The sequence below is a fragment of the Rana temporaria genome, chromosome 2, assembly GCF_905171775.1.
Source record: "Rana temporaria chromosome 2, aRanTem1.1, whole genome shotgun sequence".
NCBI lineage: Eukaryota > Metazoa > Chordata > Amphibia > Anura > Ranidae > Rana > Rana temporaria.
Genome location: NC_053490.1, coordinates 266,591,081 through 266,611,902, shown reverse-complemented (window position 1 = coordinate 266,611,902; position 20,822 = coordinate 266,591,081). Strand labels below are relative to the sequence as shown.

At 40.0% G+C, this 20,822-nt stretch overlaps 1 protein-coding gene across 5 annotated transcripts in view; it reads right to left on the bottom strand.

Moving 5' to 3' along the window:
* BCAS3 (BCAS3 microtubule associated cell migration factor) overlaps window positions 1-20,822 on the bottom strand; it is a 1,469,256-nt gene that overhangs the window by 848,513 nt on the left and 599,921 nt on the right. For all 5 annotated transcript variants that reach the window (XM_040336914.1, XM_040336915.1, XM_040336917.1 and 2 more), the window contains exon 16: window positions 18,000-18,150. In XM_040336914.1, the coding sequence (XP_040192848.1) occupies window positions 18,000-18,150 (151 nt within the window). The remainder of the gene's footprint in view (window positions 1-17,999; window positions 18,151-20,822) is intronic.

The following is a 20,822-nucleotide window of genomic DNA, read 5'->3' as shown; positions in this document are numbered from 1 at the left end:
TGTACTTCTTTCTCTCTGCACAGCACATTTAAATCTGCAGTTTGTTTATAAAAATAAATCTTAGGCCTACATTTTACAATTATCATTGCCTGTCGCGGTGATCACATAATTGGGAAGTTGGCTGGCTGCTTTCTGATCAATAGTCTCAGATCTGCAGTCGTTAGTGAGCACAGGTAAAATAAGAAACAATGTAAGCAATGATGCAAGCAACATCAGCCAGAAAAAATCTTCAAACTCAGTCAGTACTGATATTTAAATTACTTTTTTACACCCATAAATTCATTCTGGCAAAAACTGATATATCAGTTCAGTACCACTTATTGCTAAATATGCTCCATAGTTATGTCTGGCAACTGTTTAAAGAGCAGGCAAAGATCAGATATTTTGTCACCCTGGATAAAACATATGTTTGTGTTAGGAAAACATTAAAGGCTATTAATGTATTGCAAAATGTAAAGACAAGAGGTACTCCCGCGCTGTCCCCTGATGAAGTCACGTGACGTGACTATACGTGTCGGGATTGGAGCACTAGACCCAGCACTCTGACGGCAGGCATTTAAGTCACGACGCTCGCAAGTGTCACTGATCATATAGCTGAAGTATATGTGAGCATTTTTTTACTGTTTTTTACCAATAAATGTGCACAATTTTTTATGGGATTACGCAATGTGCTTCCTTTCCTTTTAGCCTTGACCATACTGCCACCCTTCGAGTACACTTTGCTGTACACTGGTAGTAGGAGAGATATAAGAGGAACATAAAGATTTTTGCGAGCTTGGCGCTCGTGGGGACAAGCCCGCTATTCATTGTTCCATGTGAGTGCAGTAGTGTGTTTACCATCTGAGTCTACTTTGGGGTAACAGAGTTACACTATATACATCCCTTTCTTTCCACATGGTATCATCCAAGAGTGATTCCCCTGACCGCATATGAGCTCATCGCATTATCTGCTGTGTTACATGAGGTGCTATAAGCTGTCATTAAAACAGCTTTGAGGTAAGCTGCTTGGCATCACTGGAGGTGTGTGCACTTTTGGAGTTTGTTACCCCCCAACACTTGTGCTGGTTTCCTGGATTCACCACTCAGAGAATCTCTCTATATCTGCTGGGCATTCAGTCTAGCTGGTTTAAGAGTTAAATTAGATACTCACTGGTTTGGGTTTCCTACCATCTGGCTGATTATATTATCGGATGTGTATCCCTTGAGAATTATCAGGTCATTAGAGCTACAGCTGTGAGGTAAAACTGCTAAGAAGTCACAAGAGGTGTCCTTTGCACACTTTCTGAACACTTGTTTTTTTTTAGGAGCACCACTCAGAGACTTTCCTATATATATTTATTTATTATATTATTATTATTATATATATTATATTTTTTTGCACGTATTCTATGCTGATTTTGCTTGACTCATACATTTTTTTTATATTAAGTCTATATATTTATGCATTATTTGTTTGTGTATAGTGTGGCACTCACTTTATTGTAATTTATGTTTTTCTGAGATATTTGTTTCACTTATCGATCCAGGCAGAGATCTGAAATATTCGGTAGTCTATATAGACACTTTTTTATGCATATAGAGTGTATTATAGTCGCATTATCTATCTCCTTTCCACTCCCCCTCCCCCCCTGGTCTCTGTTACACAGCGCAGACACCATCACCTTTTTTCAAATGTATTGCAACATGTTACACTCATATTTAGCATGTAATGTAACATGTTGCCAACACCCTGAAAAAAAAATGCTCAATTATATATGTATTTTTTTTGAAAGGCAAACATAGCTTTTAAAACAGATTTGAATATGCTTAGCTAAGATACTAACTGGCTAAAGTTAAATGTATTCTGTTGTGGGAAATCCAATCAAAAGTTCATGAGCATTATATGGATCAATGAATTGTGTGTCAGCTCCCATTTATGGTAATCATGAATTTGCAGCCTCAGGAGATTGACATTGGCTTTTTTGTTCTGTACAGGCACTTGCACATAGTAAACAAGCTGCAGGCATGAATTGTAAAGAAACAGCAATATTGCCTGAGGGTATAGCTACTAGTCACAAATCTGAACATACTGATGTAAACAGTAACGTAATAAAAGAGGAACAAACAAAGTGGTGTATTTTCTTGATGGACATGATGTCTCAGAACTGTTTCATGTAAATGATTACATAATGCAACACTAACTATAATACTATGATTCACACACATGATCAATTCTGAAAAATTAGCTTTAAAAGGATAAGTTCACTTTTACAAACAAATTATAAATTCACATATTTTTGCAGGTAAAAAAAAATGGGCATTTTTATATATTTTGTTGGGAGCCTGGAAAGCATTGTAGCCAATATCAGCAGATTGTGGGTGCTATGCAGGCCTCTTGCATCGTACGGCCAAGCAGTTAGACACTGGCAGAAAGCATCAATGAACTACCACAGAGCTCATCAGCGCCATGGTAGTTCATTGAGAGCGACAAACTGACAGAACACAGAACATTGTGAATGGATGATGCAGCAATAGGTGTGTGGATTGAAGGCAAGGGAAATACATGAGTTAATGCATGAAAGTTAAATTGTAGATGTAACAGGAGTGACTTTTGGGCACAGATTGAGCCAGGAGATGGGGGACACATGTTGGATTGTTTTGGCGTGGACAGTGATCTACAGTATATTCCTTAATGCCTGCAAAGAATATTCTATTACTCATCTCTCTGTGAAGACTGTTAACATGTTAAATAAGGCTGGCTCTTGAAAGGCCTTTAACCACTTAAGGACAGAAGGTGTTTTTCAGATTCTGTGTTTACAAGACTAAAACATTTTTTTTTGCTAGAAAATTACTTACAACCCCCAAACATTATATATTTTTTTTTCTAACACCCTAGAGAATAAAATGACGGTCATCGCAATACATTTTGTAACACCGTATTTGCGCAGCGGTCTTACAAGCACACTTTTTTTGGAAAAAATTAACTTTTTTGAATTAAAAAATAAGACAACAATAAATTTGTGGAAAAAACAAGATGCGCTATACAAAAAAAGAATTTTTTTTTTTTTTTTAAAGGTCATAACATAGATCAGTGTCCATAGATGATCTAAAACGTAAAGAAAGTCCTGATCCCCAGTGAAGTGAAGGAAACAGAAGAAACAGTCCATAAGTGTTGATCTAAGGCTGTGGTGACGATCCAATAGAAAGAAAAACCTCCACCATAAATCAATATGTCTGCTTACCAGATAACCAGCGGTCTCTTAATTAGAAGAAGACCCCAGAAGGCGTGTGGGTAAACACTATGGCAGTTGGAATGTAGAAAGACTGAATATCATGTACACCTCCGTCTCAAGCCAATCGATGGAAAATTGGGGTCCACTTAGTCCAGTTCCACTTGGTCAGAGTTCCAGCAAGCAAAAAGGTGGCAAGCTCAAGGATGAGCAACAATACATTTGGCCCAATTTTTTTATATATTGTGAAAGATAATGTTACGCCGAGTAAAATGATACCCAACATGTCACGCTTTAAAATTGCGCCCGCTCGTGGCATGGCGTCAAACTTTTACCCTTAAAAATCTCGATAGGCGACGTTTAAAAAATTCTATAGGTTGCATTTTTTGAGCTACTAGGGCTATAATTATTGCTCTCGCTCTAACGATCGCGACGATACCTCACTTGTGTGGTTTGAATACCGTTTTCATATGCGGGCGCTTCTGCGCGCGAGCTCGTCGGGACGGGGCACTTTAAAAAAAATGTTTTAGTTTTCTTATTTATTTTTATTGATTTTATTATTTTTTACACTGAAAAAAAAAATATCACTTTTATTCCTATTACAAGGAATGTAAACATCCCTTGTAATATAAAAAAGCATGACAGGTCCTCTTAAATATGAGATCTGGGGTCAAAAAGACCTCAGATCTCATATTTAGACTTAAAAGCAAAAAAAAAAAAGGAAAATTTGTCATTTAAAAAAATGACAACAAAAAAATTGTCTCTTTAAGAGGCTGGGCGGGACTGACGTTTTGACGTCACTTCCGCCCAGCAGAGCTATGAGGACGGGTGGGGGCCATCTTGCCCTCACTCAAGTCCTCACACACGAGCTGGCAGCATCCGATCTCCTCCGCCGCTACCGACGGCTCCGGTAAGCAGTGGAGGGCGCGGAAGAGCGGCGGGAGGGGGGGCCCTCTCCCGCCACCGATAACGGCGATCTCGCGGCGAATACGCCACGGAGACCGCCGTTATCGTTTACACGGCCGCCCACTGTAAAGATGGATACCTCAGTTGAGGCAGCAGCTGCTGCCGTTACTGAGATATCCATCTTTAAATACAGGACGTATATATACAGTGGGCGGGCGTTAAGTGGTTAATTGTGTGATAACACTGTCTAAAGCCTATTGATGCTTAGAGGTGTGAATAGGTGTCAAGCTGTATGCGGAGACGGAACGTCTGCCTAGGGAACTCAGTGTGTGATGGTGTTTTGTTTGTTATGCTGTTAATGAAGGAATGTGCAGTGATTAGTCATGATGATTATAGGCCGGCGCTGACACGTCTTGAATGTTTAGTTATTAGCCTTGGTGTGTGATTAGGGGGGTGGAGATCTCATTGTCCCTTTGAATACTGTCACATGATTGTAACTGCATAAAAAGCTGAGAAGAAACCATTAAATTATCATTACATTTGAAACCAGAAGCACAGAGCTGTGTGTCTCGTGTCTGGGGGGAATTATTATGGGTCGTGTTCGTTTGCCTGATTGTGGAGTGTCGATGAGCTGTCTTGGATGTGATGGAAGGTCGTAAACGATGGTGACCGTTACAGTAAACATGTCCTGTTTCAGCCACCATGAGAATCTGTTTGGTTCTTTAAAACCCAATAGAAAAGAAGGGTTTTGACAGAGAGTAGTCATGGTAATGTTGGGGAGAACTAGATTAAAAGAGTATTTAATGCTATCCCATATCAATAATTGTAATTGAATAAAATGTATCTGGTCGATCTGTTGGAACCTCAAGAAGAGGAGCTGGAGGAATCAAACCATGTAGGTTTCGATAAACAGAAACTACTCGCCCTTTTAAAAAAAAATATATTTTCTTTATATTCAAAGAGAAGACAGTTTACAAAATACACCAAAAAGGTAACAAATACCTTCTTGAAGGTTATACAAAACAACAATGCACAGAGCAGGTATGGGTTCAATCAGAGAGAACAAGAACTTTCAGAGAGCAAAATTATAAATAAGTGATCGAAATGGGGAAGGTAAAAAGTTTCCAAGACAAAGATTGAAATGGAAAAAGGGTGTGAAATAAAACAGACAGGGTTAATGACAAATAATTTAAGTGAATTTAAGGGGGTAAGAGATAGAGGGTATTACAGGGATCAGGAGAAAGAAAAACAATGAAAAACCTTGAGTGTCAGATCAGATAAGTCTAGCCAGTAAAACCAGATCTTCTTGAAGGTTTCATGTTTTATTTTGGGAGAAAAATATAAAGGTTATCCATACTGCAAAAGTCTTCAACTTTAAATAAACTGAAGAGGGATTGGTGTCTTTTCATTTTAGGGGAATACATAATTTAGCTGCATTCATGAGCCGATGGAGGTAGATTTTACATATTTTTTTGAACCTGCTTATAGAGGATTTTAGGGAGAAACAAAGAATCATTTGACTTTGTGAAGGAAAGTTATTTGTAGATCCTGTCCCTATTGAGATAGGAAAAAAGCCTTGTAATGTCCCTGCAGTTGGGAGAGCAGGGTGTAGGCTATTGAGAGGGAGTGGCATAGGGTCTAGGGGGAGATAAGGAAACTACAACCCCAATTCAAAAAAAAGTTGATATGCTGTGCAATATCCACGTGCAATAATTTGTACATCTCATAAACCCATATTTTATTCACACTAGAAAATAGTAAACATATCAAATGTTTAAACTGAGAAAATGTACCATTTTAAGATACAAATATGGTCATTTTGAAATTGCTGCAAATGGCAATAACATATCTCCAACAAGTTGGCAAAAGTAAGTGGTACTAACAAGGAAGAGCTGAAAGAAGAACATTTTGCAACTAATTAGGTTAATTGGCAACAAGTCAGTAACATTATTGGGTATAAAATGAACATCTTAGAAAGTCAGAGTGTCTCAGAAGTAAAGATGGGCAGAGGATCACCAATCTGTGAAAAGCTGCCTCTAAATTATGTCAGACAATTTCAGAATAATGTTCCTTGTTGTAAAATTGTAAGATTTTAAATGTATCATCATCTACAGAATATATCATCAAAAGATTCAGAGAATCTAGAGAAATCTCTGTGCGCAGGGGACAAGGCCAAAATGCAGTATTTGACGCCTGTCATCTTCAGGCCCTCAGACGGCACTGCATTGAAAACAGGCATGATTCTGTGATGGACATTACTGCATGGGCGCAGAAAAAAAAAATATATATATACTGCCTGTGAACACAGTTTGCTGTGCCATCCAAAAATGCAGTGTAAAGCTTCTTCAGGCAAGAAGCCATATCTGAACATGATCCGGAAACACTGCTGTCTTCTCTGGAACAAAGCTTATTTAAGGTGGTTTGTTGCAAAGTGAAAAACTATTTTGTGGTCAGACAAATCAAAAGTTATTGTTTATTTATTTTTTGGAAACCATTAGGTGCTGTGTCCTCTGGATGAATGTGTAGAGGGACCTTTTGTCTTGTTAGCAGCACTCGGTTCGAAAGCCTGCACCTCTGATGGTATTGGGGTGCATTAATGAATATGGAATGGATAGCTTGTACATCTGGAAAGCCAGCATCAGTGCTTAAAGATATATCCAGGTTTTAGAGCAGCATATGCTCCCATCCAATGTAATTTTCAGGGAAAGCCTTGCAAATTTCAACAGGACAATGCTAAACTGCATCTATGACAACAGCATGGCTTTGTTGTAGAAGAGTACATGAGCTTAACTGACCTGCCTAAAGTCCAGACCTTTCACTAATTAAAAATAGTTGGTGCATCTTGAAATGAAAATACAAAAAAGAAGACCCAGGGCTGTTGAGCAGTTAGAATCCTATATCAGGCAAGCATGAGAAAACATTCCTCTCCCAAAACTCCAGCAACTGGTCATTTACAGAGTCTTGTTAAAAGAAGAAGGGATGCTACACCATGGTAAACATGGTCCTGCCCCAACTTTTTTGAGATGTCTTGCTGCCATCAATTTCCAGACTTTATTTTTCAAAAAATTGCATGTTTTCCCAGTTTAAATTTTATATGTTTTCTATTTTCTATTGTGAATAAAGAATAATGCCGCGTACACATGATCATTTTTCGGCTTGTAAAAAAATAAGTTTTTCAGCCTCTCGAAAAAACAAAGTTTTTTCCAACTTCATCATTAAAACGACGGTGCCCACACACAATCGTGAACAAAAAAAATGCTCTAGCAAAGTGCGGTGATGTACAACATGTACGACTGCACTATAAAGGGGAAGCATGTATGTGCTTACTCCATTACGAACGGTAGTTTTACCAGAACGAGTGCTCCCGTCTCATAACTTGCTTCTGAGCATGCGCAGGTTTTTCACGTCGTTAAAGCCCACACACGATATTTTTTTTACAACCTGAAAAACAACAGTTTAAAATGTTGTTAAAAAATTGAGCATGTTCAAATTTTTTTTTTTTGTCGTTTTTCAGAACCCGAAAAATGCTCTCAAGCCCACACACAATCATTTTAAATGACATTTTTAAAAAACACCGAAAAATTTTTACAACCCGAAAAAAGATTGTGTGTACGCGGCATCAGTGTATGAGATTTTCAAACCATTGCATTCTGTTTTTATATAGACTTTATGCATCATCCCAACTTTTTTGGAATTGGGGTTGAATGATTAATTGCCTTAATTGAAAGGCCTTCCAAGTTGTCAATTTAAAAAGCCCTGTGGTTGAACTAAGGATGGCCAAAGTAGGCTATTGACTATTAACTAAGAAGTGAGAAGCTAGGCAGATATTGTTCTTGAGAAGTCTGTGAAATGGTCCCATAGAGGAACCCAATGGGAATGCTGGATTACCCAGAATAGGGTAAAAAGGGCAGTGCAAAAAAGACAGACCATATTTCAAAAGAGAACACCCACAGCTCTTAAAAAAAGGATCCAGTAGCGGATGAGATTACCTTGGTGCCTCCCCTGTCTCACCTCTAATCGACAGAGGGGAAAAAAATAATGAAAAGGCTTGTTCCAGGGCAAACCACTTGTTCATGTCCTTGTGTCTGCTACAATTAATTAATCCTACCAAGTGTCTGGCATCTTGCTACCTTATGATGTCCAGGAGCACAATCTCACTGTGAGTTTTCAGAAGGGTCAACGGTTAGTGTTTAAGTCTGAAACATTTATTCGCTCATAAAAAAAAATGAAAATCGAAAAAACAAAGGAGGCCACATGGATGAGATTAAGAACTTTGATCACATTATCACAATCTTCCTGGCCTGGGAGGAAATGCACCTGATCCAGATCTATCAAGCCTGACACATGTGAAAGCAGACATGTGGCTAAAATCTTTATTAGGAGTTTAAGGCCAACATTTAATAGAGAGATTAGACAATAGATTGCATGGGAGGAGGGATCCTTTCCCTCTTTGGAAATATCAGTTATATGGGCTTTCAGGGAGTCTTGAGAGAAATGCGAATGTGAAGTCAGTGAATTTAGTACTTTGGTTAGGTGGGATACTAACTGATGAAAAGGGTTTGTAATAGTGAGTGCTGGAACCATCAGGACCTGGAGATGTACCTGTTATTATGGAGTTCACAGCAGACTGGATTTCTGCTTATGAGATAAGGGTGTCTAAAGCAGAGCAAGCTGAGGATGCCAGTTTAGGCAAACTGGATGAAGTGATATAGGCTTCTTTTTTCTTTTTTTTTTTCGTGGCACTCTGTGGATGGAATCTGGAGGTTGTCAAGAAAGAAGTAAAAGGACCCAAAAGCATTGTCAATTTCTTCAGTTTGGAGTCACAGATCTTTAAGGGTTGAAGCAAGGAGATGACCACACTTGTCACAATGTTCATACTTTTCAGTAACAAACTGAAGTAAATTGAGTTACTGTATTTGTTGGCGTATAAGACTACATTTTACACTTAAAAAAAACTGGCCAAAAAGCAGGGGTCGTCTTATACGCCGGGTCAGCTGCTCAGATGCCTGCTGGATGTGCGGTAATACTGTATGTAGCTTTGGATACATACAGTATATACCGCTTAGCCAATCCCGGTGAGCGTTGTATTAAAATGAATACAGAGCCTGCTCGGATTGGCTTTGAGAGTCAGAGAAGCGTGGGATGATAATGTTACAATCCAAGCTGTATTCATTAATAGAATACATTGCTCACCGTGATTGGCTCCAGCTCCAGCAAGAATGAAGAAGAATATGGCTTCAAGAAGGAAGAAAAATGAAGCGTCGGAAGCCTCGGAAAGGGGGTCGTCTTATACGATGAGTACAGGCAAAAAATCTTTAAAAAAATGTAAAATTAGGGGGTCGTCTTATACAGTGGCAAATACGGTAAGTTGGTTTTGCAGTGTGAGAAGCTCAACTCTCATGTGCGAGTGGATTGTGGTTTTGTGTGCTATTCTCAAGCATTATTTTTCTACCCTTTCACATTTGACCCTAGCTCTATGTTTGATCAAGATATCTCTGATGTAGGGCTTCCCATACGGTCATGAGATCACAGTCCACAGCTAGGCTTCATATAACATCGGCCAAGGTTAGGGGTGAAACAAGAGATGAGGAAGACAATACAAAGGGAAGATATAGGTGTACTATCAAAATTTGAAGAGATATGCTTAAAAGGAGAACCGGTGAGACATGCACTATCATGCATGTATACTTTATTGATTGAGTCAGAAGCCCCACAAGAACTAGCTTTCGTACAGGCTTGGGAAAGGGACTTGGGCAATAAATTCTCTGAGAATCAGAAAAATAAGATTTTCTTATTTACACACAAGGTGTCAATGGCCTCTAGATATCAGGAGGGGGGATATAAAGTATTGACTAGGTGGTACAGAACTCCAGTACTAATAAATCGGATTTTCCCTCAAGTATCAAATCTGTGTTGGCGATGTCAGGAAGCAGAAGGCACCATGATACACATTTTTTGGGGCTGCCCAAAATTAAAAGAATTTTGGAAGATGGTCTCTGAAATAATCACAGAAATTACTGGGGTGAGTCTTGGAGATAGACCGGCAGCATTTTTGCTACACGACATCCCATTGTCTGTTGAAAAATATAAGAAATCCCTGTTAAGGGACCTGATTACAGCAGCAAAGGCCTGTATTCCAATTGTATGGAAGAGTACGGCACCCCCAACAAGAATACAATGGCTGAGTAGAGTAACAGAGATCCAACAGATGGAGAATCTTACTATGGGGCTGAGGGAGCGAGAGGAGGAGTATTGGAGGATATGGACCCCATACACCAGGTACAGGGAACAAAATCCTTAACCACTTCCCGACCGCCGCATGTATATGTATGTCCACAGAATGGCACATACAGGCAAATGGGCGTACAGGTATGTCCTTGCCTTCTAGCGGGTGGGGGGTCCGATGGGGACCCCCCCACTACATGCGGCGGTCGGATTCCCGCGGGGAGCGATCCGGGACGATGGCGCGGCTATTCGTTTATAGCCACTCCGTCGCGATCACTCCCCGGGGCTGAAGAACGGGGAGAGCCGTATGTAAACACGGCTTCCCCGTGCTTCACTATGGCGCTGCATCGATCGAGTGATCCCTTATATAGGGAGACTCGATCGATGACGTCAGTCCTACAGCCACACCCCCCTACAGTTGTAAACACACACTAAGTGAACACTAACCCCTACAGCGCCCCCTGTGGTTAACTCCCAAACTGCAACTGTCATTTTCACAATAAACAATGCAATTTAAATGCATTTTTTGCTGTGAAAATGACAATGGTACAAAAATGTGTCAAAATTGTCCGAAGTGTCCGCCATAATGTCGCAGTCACGAAAAAAAATGCTGATCGCCGCCATTAGTAGTAAAAAAAAAAAAAAATTTATAAAAATGCAATAAAACTATCCCCTATTTTGTAAACGCTATAAATTTTGCGCAAACCAATCGATAAACGCCTATTGCGATTTTGTTTAACAAAAATAGGTAGAAGAATACGTATCGGCCTAAACTGAGGAAAAAAATAATTATATATGTTTTTGGGGGATATTTATTATAGCAAAAAGTAAAAAATATAGATTTTTTTTCAAAATTGTCGCTATATTTTTGTTTATAGCGCAAAAAATAAAAACCGCAGAGGTGATCAAATACCACCAAAAGAAAGCTCTATTTGTGGGGAAAAAAGGACCCCAATTTTGTTTGGGAGCCACGTCGCACGACCGCGCAATTGTCTGTTAAAGCGACGCAGTGCCGAATCGCAAAACCTGGGCATTTAGCTGCCTAAAGGTCCGGGGCTTAAGTGGTTAAGGAAACCTAATAACTGAGGTGATGGGATGGGGCGGGGAAATCTTTTGAATTCTTCTTTTTCAGTTTTTTTTTTTTTTTGGGGGGGGGGGGGGTAAGTGGGAGGGTAATAGGGATATTTTCTCTCCCTCTGTTTAACTATTCCTTTGACTGGATAAGGCAGAGGAAGTAAGAGTAGAAAAATGGTCATGCTGAAAAAGGGAGAGGGAGAGTCGATATTGTAATAGGTATCTGAGGAAGAACGATATATAATGTATAGAGATGTTTAGATGATGTGAAATATGGTTGTAATTGTATATAATGTGATAACGATGTTATCCTGAGGACAAAAAAAGGAAAAAAAACGCATAAAATAAAGAATAAAAAAACAAAAAAAAAACAAGAGATGTGCCGCTCCAGGTGAGATTGTTATATTGGTTGGACTCCACACATTGGTGCTAGCCCTGACTCGCTTTTGTAGAATACATGTATGAAGTGAAAAAGGCTGGACACCGTGACAGTTTAAGTACATTTATTGCAACATTCCAACAGAAATCCAACAATAATCCACACAGGACAGTAGCAGATACAGAAGGTTGATGTGTTTCACACAAATATGCTGTGCAGCTTTGTTTTTTTCATACAAGGTTAGGGGTCCTGAAAAAAAAACTTTCATTCAGATGCCATTCCATGATTTGGGAGATTTGTTTAGAGGAAACTGGGTGTTGGACAGATACTAGGAAGTGATCTGACCAGGTTATAAAGCCAATAGAGGAGTTTTAAAGGGCATGACTCTTTGTGAGATCAGAAATAAAACAATACAAGTATACTGGTTGTAGAAAGTTGAGTAGCATATACAATCAATTTCATCTGCAGATATCTATTAGCTGGACTTCACGGAGCAGGTGAAGAACATGCCTTCAAATATGGCATGGAACAGAGGAAGTCCCTAGGATAAGACAAATGGAAAGGCAAAAGGGAAATAGACTGGAAATGAGGAGATTATGGTGGCCTGACAGCCAAAGGTGGAATGTCCCAGAACCCAGACAATGAGGGCAGGTGGCACTCTAAAACCTATGTGGGCTAGAGGTTGGCAATCGGGAGTGACTGCATACATGAGGGAAACATACAAACAATGGAAATTGACCCTGTGTGGTGTAGAAGACTACCAAGTTAAGTCAACAATAGTGTTGAGCAGAATATGCCATATTCGATTTCGCGATATATCTCGAATATATATTCGAATATTCGAGATATATTCGCTAAATTCGAATATTCGTGATATTTTATCGAAAGTAAATGATTGCGATTTTTCGCTATTGCGAATGCGAAAATAATTGCGATTTTTTGATAACTGCGGTAGGAGCACTCTGATTGGCTCAGAATATTCGTGATATTTTATCGAAATATCGCAACATGCGAATGCGATATTTATTGCGCAATTTCGAGAAATGCTGGAGGAGCGCTCTGATTGGCTCAGAATATTCGTGATATTTTATCGAAATATCGCAACATGCGAATGCGATATTTATTGCGCAATTTCGAGAAATGCTGTAGGAGCACTCTGATTGGCTCAGAATATTCGTGATATTTTACAATACAAAATAATTGCGAATATTCGGCAAATGCGGAAGGAGCACTCTGATTGGCTCAGAATATTCTTGATATTTTACAATACAAAATAATTGCGAATATTCGGCAAATGCAGAAGGAGCACTCTGATTGGCTCAGAATATTCTTGATATTTTACAATACAAAATAATTGCGAATATTCGGCAAATGCAGAAGGAGCACTCTGATTGGCTCAGAATATTCTTGATATTTTACAATACAAAATAATTGCGAATATTCGGCAAATGCAGAAGGAGCACTCTGATTGGCTCAGAATATTCTTGATATTTTACAATACAAAATAATTGCGAATATTCGGCAAATGCGGAAGGAGCACTCTGATTGGCTCAGAATATTCTTGATATTTTACAATAGAAAATAAAAAGTGTTTTGCATTGGTGGTGATTCTTTACTCTATCCATCTGTCACAGCCGTTTGTCAATCAAACACCTTAAAGATTGAACACGTTCATGCTGCATGCTTTGGACTTTTTTTCACTTCACATATCAAAGACATTTTTATGAAAGATTATTTTTCTATTATTGGGACTATATTTCTTTATATATTTGTTTCACTGTGTATTTCACAAGTTATTTGCGCTTGCTTATTTTATAATTTGCCCACATGTCTTGTCACTAGACATATTTTTTATTCTTGTAGAGCGACTCCATTTTCTGTCTTGTATTAATTTATGTTGTATAACATTTTTGAGTTGCTGCTGTATTCTCCCCTTTTTTAAGGTATGCGCAATTTTTTCCTTCTTACAAAAAATAATAATATCAAACATACAAATATTCATAACATACACATACACATACACAAAGCCCCCCCCTTTTGCATCAGAGACAATCAGAGTTCTCCTACCACAGTTATCGAAAATTCGCAATCATTTTCGCATTCGCAATAGCGAAAAATCGCAATTTTTTTTTTTTCAATTTGGCAACATAATAGGATCGCCTCAGCTTAGCTACTCGGCCCAGGGTCTCTAATCATACCAGCAATGCTTTTAGACGTCGATAGGATGTGATCTGTTTTAAAAATCAAATTGAAAAAATGCGAATATTCGGAATTGCGAATATTCACCGCGAAATTCGAAATATAGCGCGATTTCTCGAATATGCTATATTCGAGTCGAATATTCGCAATGCGAATATTCGTGAGCAACACTAGTCAACAACTGTTGTACAGATAAACCTAAAAATACATTTCACAAGGGGTTTAGAAGGCAAGTGAAAAGAAGGTGGCAGACAGCAATATTGTCACCTAGAAAAAAAATTCACCTCTGTCCTTCCAATCGCTTGGGGGTTAGAGCTGGGGAAGGAAATGACCCAAGCAGTTCAACATACCACAGTAACAAGAGACATATAATCCTGAAATTATAAATGTTGCTATTATAAGGAAATTTATTTTACCCTGATATGGAGTGTCACTAGAAAGATGCCCTGCCCATGAAAGTAGCCAGTGTCCATTTCAAGTAACCCATAAATACTCTAAAATACCTATTTTGGAGTATTTTAGGCATAAAGGTGCATAAGAGATCCACCTACCACTCGTGGTGGATGTCAGCCAAGGGGGCCGACCTATGGGGCACAGTTGGGCAGTATCTAATGTGATTTATCAGGGCACCTTAGACTAACCAAAGTCCTGGGTGATGCTACACAGCAAAGTATGAATGGGGGACAGGAGCAAGAGGCGTAAAGGAGGCTAACATTTCTGCTGTACCGCCCCCCCCCCCCCAGGAGCTGTGCAGACTACAACACATGAACTTGTATAAAATGAACAAAGTAAAACCTAAACAGTAATACATTTTTCACAGAGCAATATCAGATGCCTATAACTGGTCATTCACTGATGGTCCAGGTCAGCAAATAGCCATGTGGAACCCAGAGCAGCAGAGCATGGAGGGGTACCTAGATGTATAAGGGTCGCATGTGATCCTGCCATCCCATGTGTTCTCAGCATACCATGATAGGACTGAAATCAGAGTGTGACAGGGTAAAAAAACTGACAGCCAGTGAAAAATGTCAGTGGCAGACAGATGAATAAGCAAAGGAAACCACATCTGAGTAATATAAACAAGTATAGCATGTAGTAACTCCTCATTTAACAATAGAAATTAAAACTCTCTAGGCAAAAATTAGGGTATTAAGGGCAAGAATAGATAATAACCAAGGGGAACTAACTTGATCCTGTAGCTTGCCTAAGAAGCTCCCAGTATCAGATAATATGGTGGGCAAGTACCTCACCAGAGTGGGGGTTCTATAGTAGTGGGGGAGTGAAAGTGAAAGGCCATATATGTAAGATTGCAGTGCAGAGTGTCAGAGGACATCTCAGAGAAAAATCATTAGCCCTGGGGGAACAGTAAAAGAAGGAAGACTGGGTGACTAAGCTGCATTGTAGGCAGTGAGAAAGGATTAGGGCACAGACTGTGTGGATGGCACATTTGTGGGAGTAGGGAGAGCCTATACAGAACAGTGGTAAGTACATGTCATACAGCGTCCAGGCCCTTGGAGGGAACAGTGAGAAGAAGCCAAGAAGAGATGTCAGGAATGGCTGCTCGTGATTGATTGCATCTGCACAGGGGAGGACTGCATCCAGGTTCACTGTTTATTCTCCAGTGGGTCCAGAAGAGACTATCTGCATGTAGTTCTGTGTGACCAGGAAAGCTAAGGTATCTGAGGGAAAGGTCCCACAAGAGGAGAAGGATCAGTCATCAGCCAGTTAAGTACTTCAGAGGGGTAGAGAAAATAAGCACCACCTAAGTGCAGTATTAAAGAGGTTCTTTTAATGACACATTACACAAAACACACTTACAAGAAGGCTCATCTGTAACATCCTGTAGTCCTCGTTCCGGATCCATGGGCTGCTTAGAAGTGAAGATAGCAGCATGTGCGGAGTCTTCAGGCTTGTCCTGTGGCCATCGGGATAAGGCCTGGTCCAGCCTCACGGGTCACGTGACAGGTCACATGATTACTTCCGGGGAACACTTCCAGGAGGAAGGTCAGACAGGGAGAACAAAGGCTGACTTGGCTACACGCTCGGAGACACTGCTCCTTCTATTGGCCTGATCTTGTAAGTGTGTTTTGTATAATGTGTCATTAAAAGAACCTCTTTAATACTGAACTTGGGTGGCGCTTCCTTTCTCTACCCCTCTTTTGTTTACCACAGAGTCAACTCTCTGAGGACAGCAGCCGCCATTGAACAGCCACATCACCTGCATTTTTAACCATTGAACTGCCTGTTACTATTATTTCTAATGGACTAATTGCCATACCCCTACTTATACATGCAGTTTGTATCTGTGCTGACAGTTACCTCTCCTATAGTTAAGTACTTCAATTGGGGGCAACTTGTAGAAAGCTGAACCAGTCTGGCAGGTGATCCAGAGAATGTACGATGAAGCGATTGTTGCCTTTTCTGATGAGTAGGTGAAGGGGGTGGACTCCATGTATACTGCTCCAGGTGATTAATTTCAGGAGGTGTACTCTGCAGAATACATCTCTTAGGCTCATACACTCAGCCTGTGGGGAGACTAGACCCAATCAGTGTACTCTGTCCAGCTCTAGAAAGGAGGACTGAGGTTTGTCTAGATAGGAGTTCAGTATACCAGCTACTTTATTAGGCAGCTCAGAGCCAGCTGTCGCCTCTGGCATTCCCTGCAGCTTGATGTTATTTTGTTGGCTGTGGTTCTCTATGTCATCAAGGTGCAGCTATGTTTGAAGAGCTCTCTTACTCTGCTCCTCCTGATGCTTCTCCAGGTTGGAGACATGCTTTTCCAGTGAGGAGAGTGCCGTGTCTTGAGAAGAAACCTTACCCGTGAAAAGAGTGGATTTCCTAAGAGAGCTCAGAGTTATCAGTATGGAGTGTGGACTGGATTAGAGTTGCAAAGCATACTAGTTCATCTCTGGTAAGTGCAGGACGCGAGTCCCTGACAGTTTGAGAGAAACTTGTGGTAGGCAGATTCTTTCCCTAGGTAAGGGATTTGTCCTTGGGAGTTGAGGGAGTGCCCAGTCGTAGTAGTGGCACAAACAGTATGAGGCAGAGCTATAAAAGAAGCAGTTGTCAGCGTGGGAGAAGAAGGGTCGGCTTCACAGTTGAGAGTAGTGACCTCTATACACATGTCTGCAGCCATGTTGGAAAGCCTGGCAGGGGAGGCTGTAGAGGGAGAGGAAGAAAACCGCCTGAAAATGAAATCTAGAGATGATCCTTTTGATCCAACTTCTACTTTAGCTGTTTTCCCATATTTGAGCATGGTGTTAAAACTGAGGAGTCCTGGGAGGTTGGGAGTAACGTTCCACTGATGCAGAGCTCAGGCACTTTGCTTCTTCACACCATCATTGCCTGACCACCTTCTCTGCTACTCGCCACTTTTTTAAACCATTTATTTTAATCCAAAAATATATATTTTACTGTGTCATATTTGCTGTAAATTAGTATAATTTAAATATAGTAGATTTATACAAATGGTTCCATATTTGAAACCACATGCAAGGCAAAATAAATACAAATGGTATCACATTACTTAGCATAAAAATGAAAATATTTAAAATAATACAAAGGTAGTAAAACATGAGCGTCATTAGTGTTAAACTCAACATATTGCTCCCTATGTTATTCAGTAGATGTGTGGAGTCACAATAATTACCTGTATAGAGTGATTTTACTAAAATTGTATCCAATTACCACCATATTACATACATGTTCTGCATACATGTCTGGTGATCTTGCGTAAAGTAAAAAAATAAATAAAACAATAATAATGTAAAAATGCAATGTGGGCATAAGTCATGGGTACGTTTTTACCAAATGGAAAATACAGCAACTAAATAAAGGTTTTACTATAAAAGCAGCGTTTTACATCTAAATTACCAGCACCATACCTTTTCTACTCCATGGAGTATTTTTAAACTGTAACATACAGTGTGTGTGCATTAAGATTCTGTTTAGGTGCATTATTTGAAAAGTTCATGTAACTGTGCATACGCTGGAAATGTCTCACTTACCCTGTGCGCTTTGTGATGGTTCCCAGTGTCATTGGTTGCTTTATTTGAACTAGAGGCAGGACCACAGTCAAACTAGGAAGTGGTGACAAGCGTGGGTTCCCTGGGTTGTTGTTCGTGAAATTGTTGTAATTGTCTTGGCTATTAAGTTTACCTGCAAAAACAAAAAGAAAGCAACATTGTCACAATAGTACTACAACTGAAAGGCTATATATATATATATATATATATATATATATATATATATATATATATATATATATATATATATATATATATATATATATATATCATCTGACTGCTCTGGACTTTTTTTAACAACTTGTTGAAAACATCCAATTAAGGTCTAAAACTGCATTCATAAAAACAGTAGTTAAAAAAAAAAGAGAAAATAAAAACAAACAAAAAAACAAGTGCCTAGCCCGTCCTAAGCCGGTTAGGCAATAAGTCAACTAAAGGAGGTTGTAATCTCATGAAAAGATGCCACCGGCATACGCAAGGCAGACAAATTAAAAGATAAACACAGTATCAGAAGCAGTACCACAAAGAGATTGCACTCCCCTACTGCTCCTCCTCCAACCCCCCCCCCCCCATGTGCTGACTCAACCCCTTGTGTCAAGCATGATATAGATATTCACCATCAGGAGATGCTCCCCTTCAGGCTATGAAGGCTGGGCTTTTCTACTAAAAACATTGAATAAAGGTCAAACATTAAACATGAACAAATCAATATAATTAGTTGTGAATAAATTGGATATATGCCTGTAATGTCTATACACTGCCACCAGATGTCTCTAATCAAGTGAAAGTAATATCTTCTTAAAAAGTACATACAATGAGATGTGAAATGAAAGTGCCTTCTTCCACTAGCCCCTAGGCAAACATCCTACTCACCAAATGTACATGACACCCATCACAGGTAGCCATAAGAAGCACATAAAGCAGGGATGTATTCTCCAGGGAAAGGAAAAATGACCCATACAGATGCACACCCACCGGGCAAGGGTATGGAAAATTACATATGTCAAAAGGAGGAAAAAAAATGTCTCATAGTGCAGTTTGTAAATTTGTTTGCATTGCAACTAAAATAATACACCTACAATGTTACTGATCATGAAGAGCTCAATAAAAACAAGCAGGGACGCCGATCACGTTCCACCTGGATTCCAAGGGAAGGCGGAAGTGATGCGTCACATACTACCCGATGCCTTTCGTCAGCAACGTCTGACGTCATCAGGGGTGACACATATGGGGTAAAGCAAAGTCTCACAACAAGATGACACTTGATGTATATGTGTATGGGTAATACCAGTCATAAATCTTCATAGGTTATCACACATCAGGGTGCCCAGGAAAAGAGAGATCTCACTAAATGCCAACCCCCAGACCGATGTAGGTGTAGTAATGAATTAAGATCCACAGATGAAGCCGGGGTTCGATGGCATCGACAAAATTGGGATGTACAGGGTAGGAGTTCTAGATGAGCTTGTAAAAGGTTGGATTTCAGGTTCCTACTCCGCTAGTGGTTGTAGCCAATCCAGCACCAAGAATGGTTCAATCTCAAGGAAAGAAAAGAGCTTTGGAAGATCAGCATGTCAGTGTAGCGAGAAGGATATGTTACCCTTTCTGATGATTAAGTAGAAGGGTAAGCCCCAGCAATAGGAGAGCTCATTCTGACAAAGCCTATCAAGTAGTGGCTGTCGACAGGTCCGGGGGGATCATTATGTCCACTCCATCAAAGTTCCCCTATACCATTGGTTCGTGCCCTCTTTATGTTTCAATAGTTTTTATTAATTTTCTTCAAGAATAAAAGAAATACATATCAGCATTGCTTTCTTCTATAAGTAGCTATATGACAATCTGTTAAACATCACAAAGTGCCAAAGCCTATTGGGATATCAACCTCCCATATCATATGAAAAACCACATCATACAATTGGCAAATTAGACGCTATTAAATCGCATTTCAGATATGTAAAAAGGAGGTAGTATACCTAGAGAGAAGGAACAATAATAAAAAGGAAAAAAGAAGGGGGGATTCGTTCCCGTTGGGGAATGACAAGAAAGGAAACAATGGGGTAAGAAAGAAGGGGGGGAAGGGGGAGAGTTGAGGCTCCGCGCTCCTTAAACGTAATCCACCAAATGAACCTAAGAACCACTCGACCCAGGATCACCTGTTAAGTAGCCGATCCATGGGTCCCAAACTTTATGGAACTGCTTCATCTTGTCCTGCGTGATTGCCGTTAGTCGCTCATTCAACATAAGCCAGGACAATTTATGTTTAAGTTGATCAAATGACAAGGCAGCGGACTTCCAGTTTCTCGCTATGGTTATTTTCGCTGAGGTGAATATGAAGGCCACCAGCCTTCTCTGGGATCCTGAAGCGTCAGGTATCTTACCCCCCAGGAGCGCATGTTTAGCCGATTTGACTAAATTGATCTGGGTCAGGGAGTAGATGAAATTGTACACCCTGATCCAGAACCTCCGGACCCTAGGACAGGTCCACCACATATGGTATGTGGATCCCGTCTGTCCGCATCCTCTGAAGCATTCCCGAGAGGCACCCGGCACAAAAGCGGCCAGTCTAGCAGGGACCATATACCACCTCAGCAAGACCTTGTAGTTAGCTTCTATAATGGAAGTGTTCATTATTGATCGAGATGCTGAGTCCGACAGCCTGTGCCATTCATCAATTTCGAATGTCTCCTGCAGATCCTGCTCCCACTGGAGCATATAGCTCAGCTTTTTCGAGGAGTATGATAAGATAGAATAAATAGCGGAAATATGTCCCCTGACTTTATCATATTGCCTAGTTCATGCCCTCTT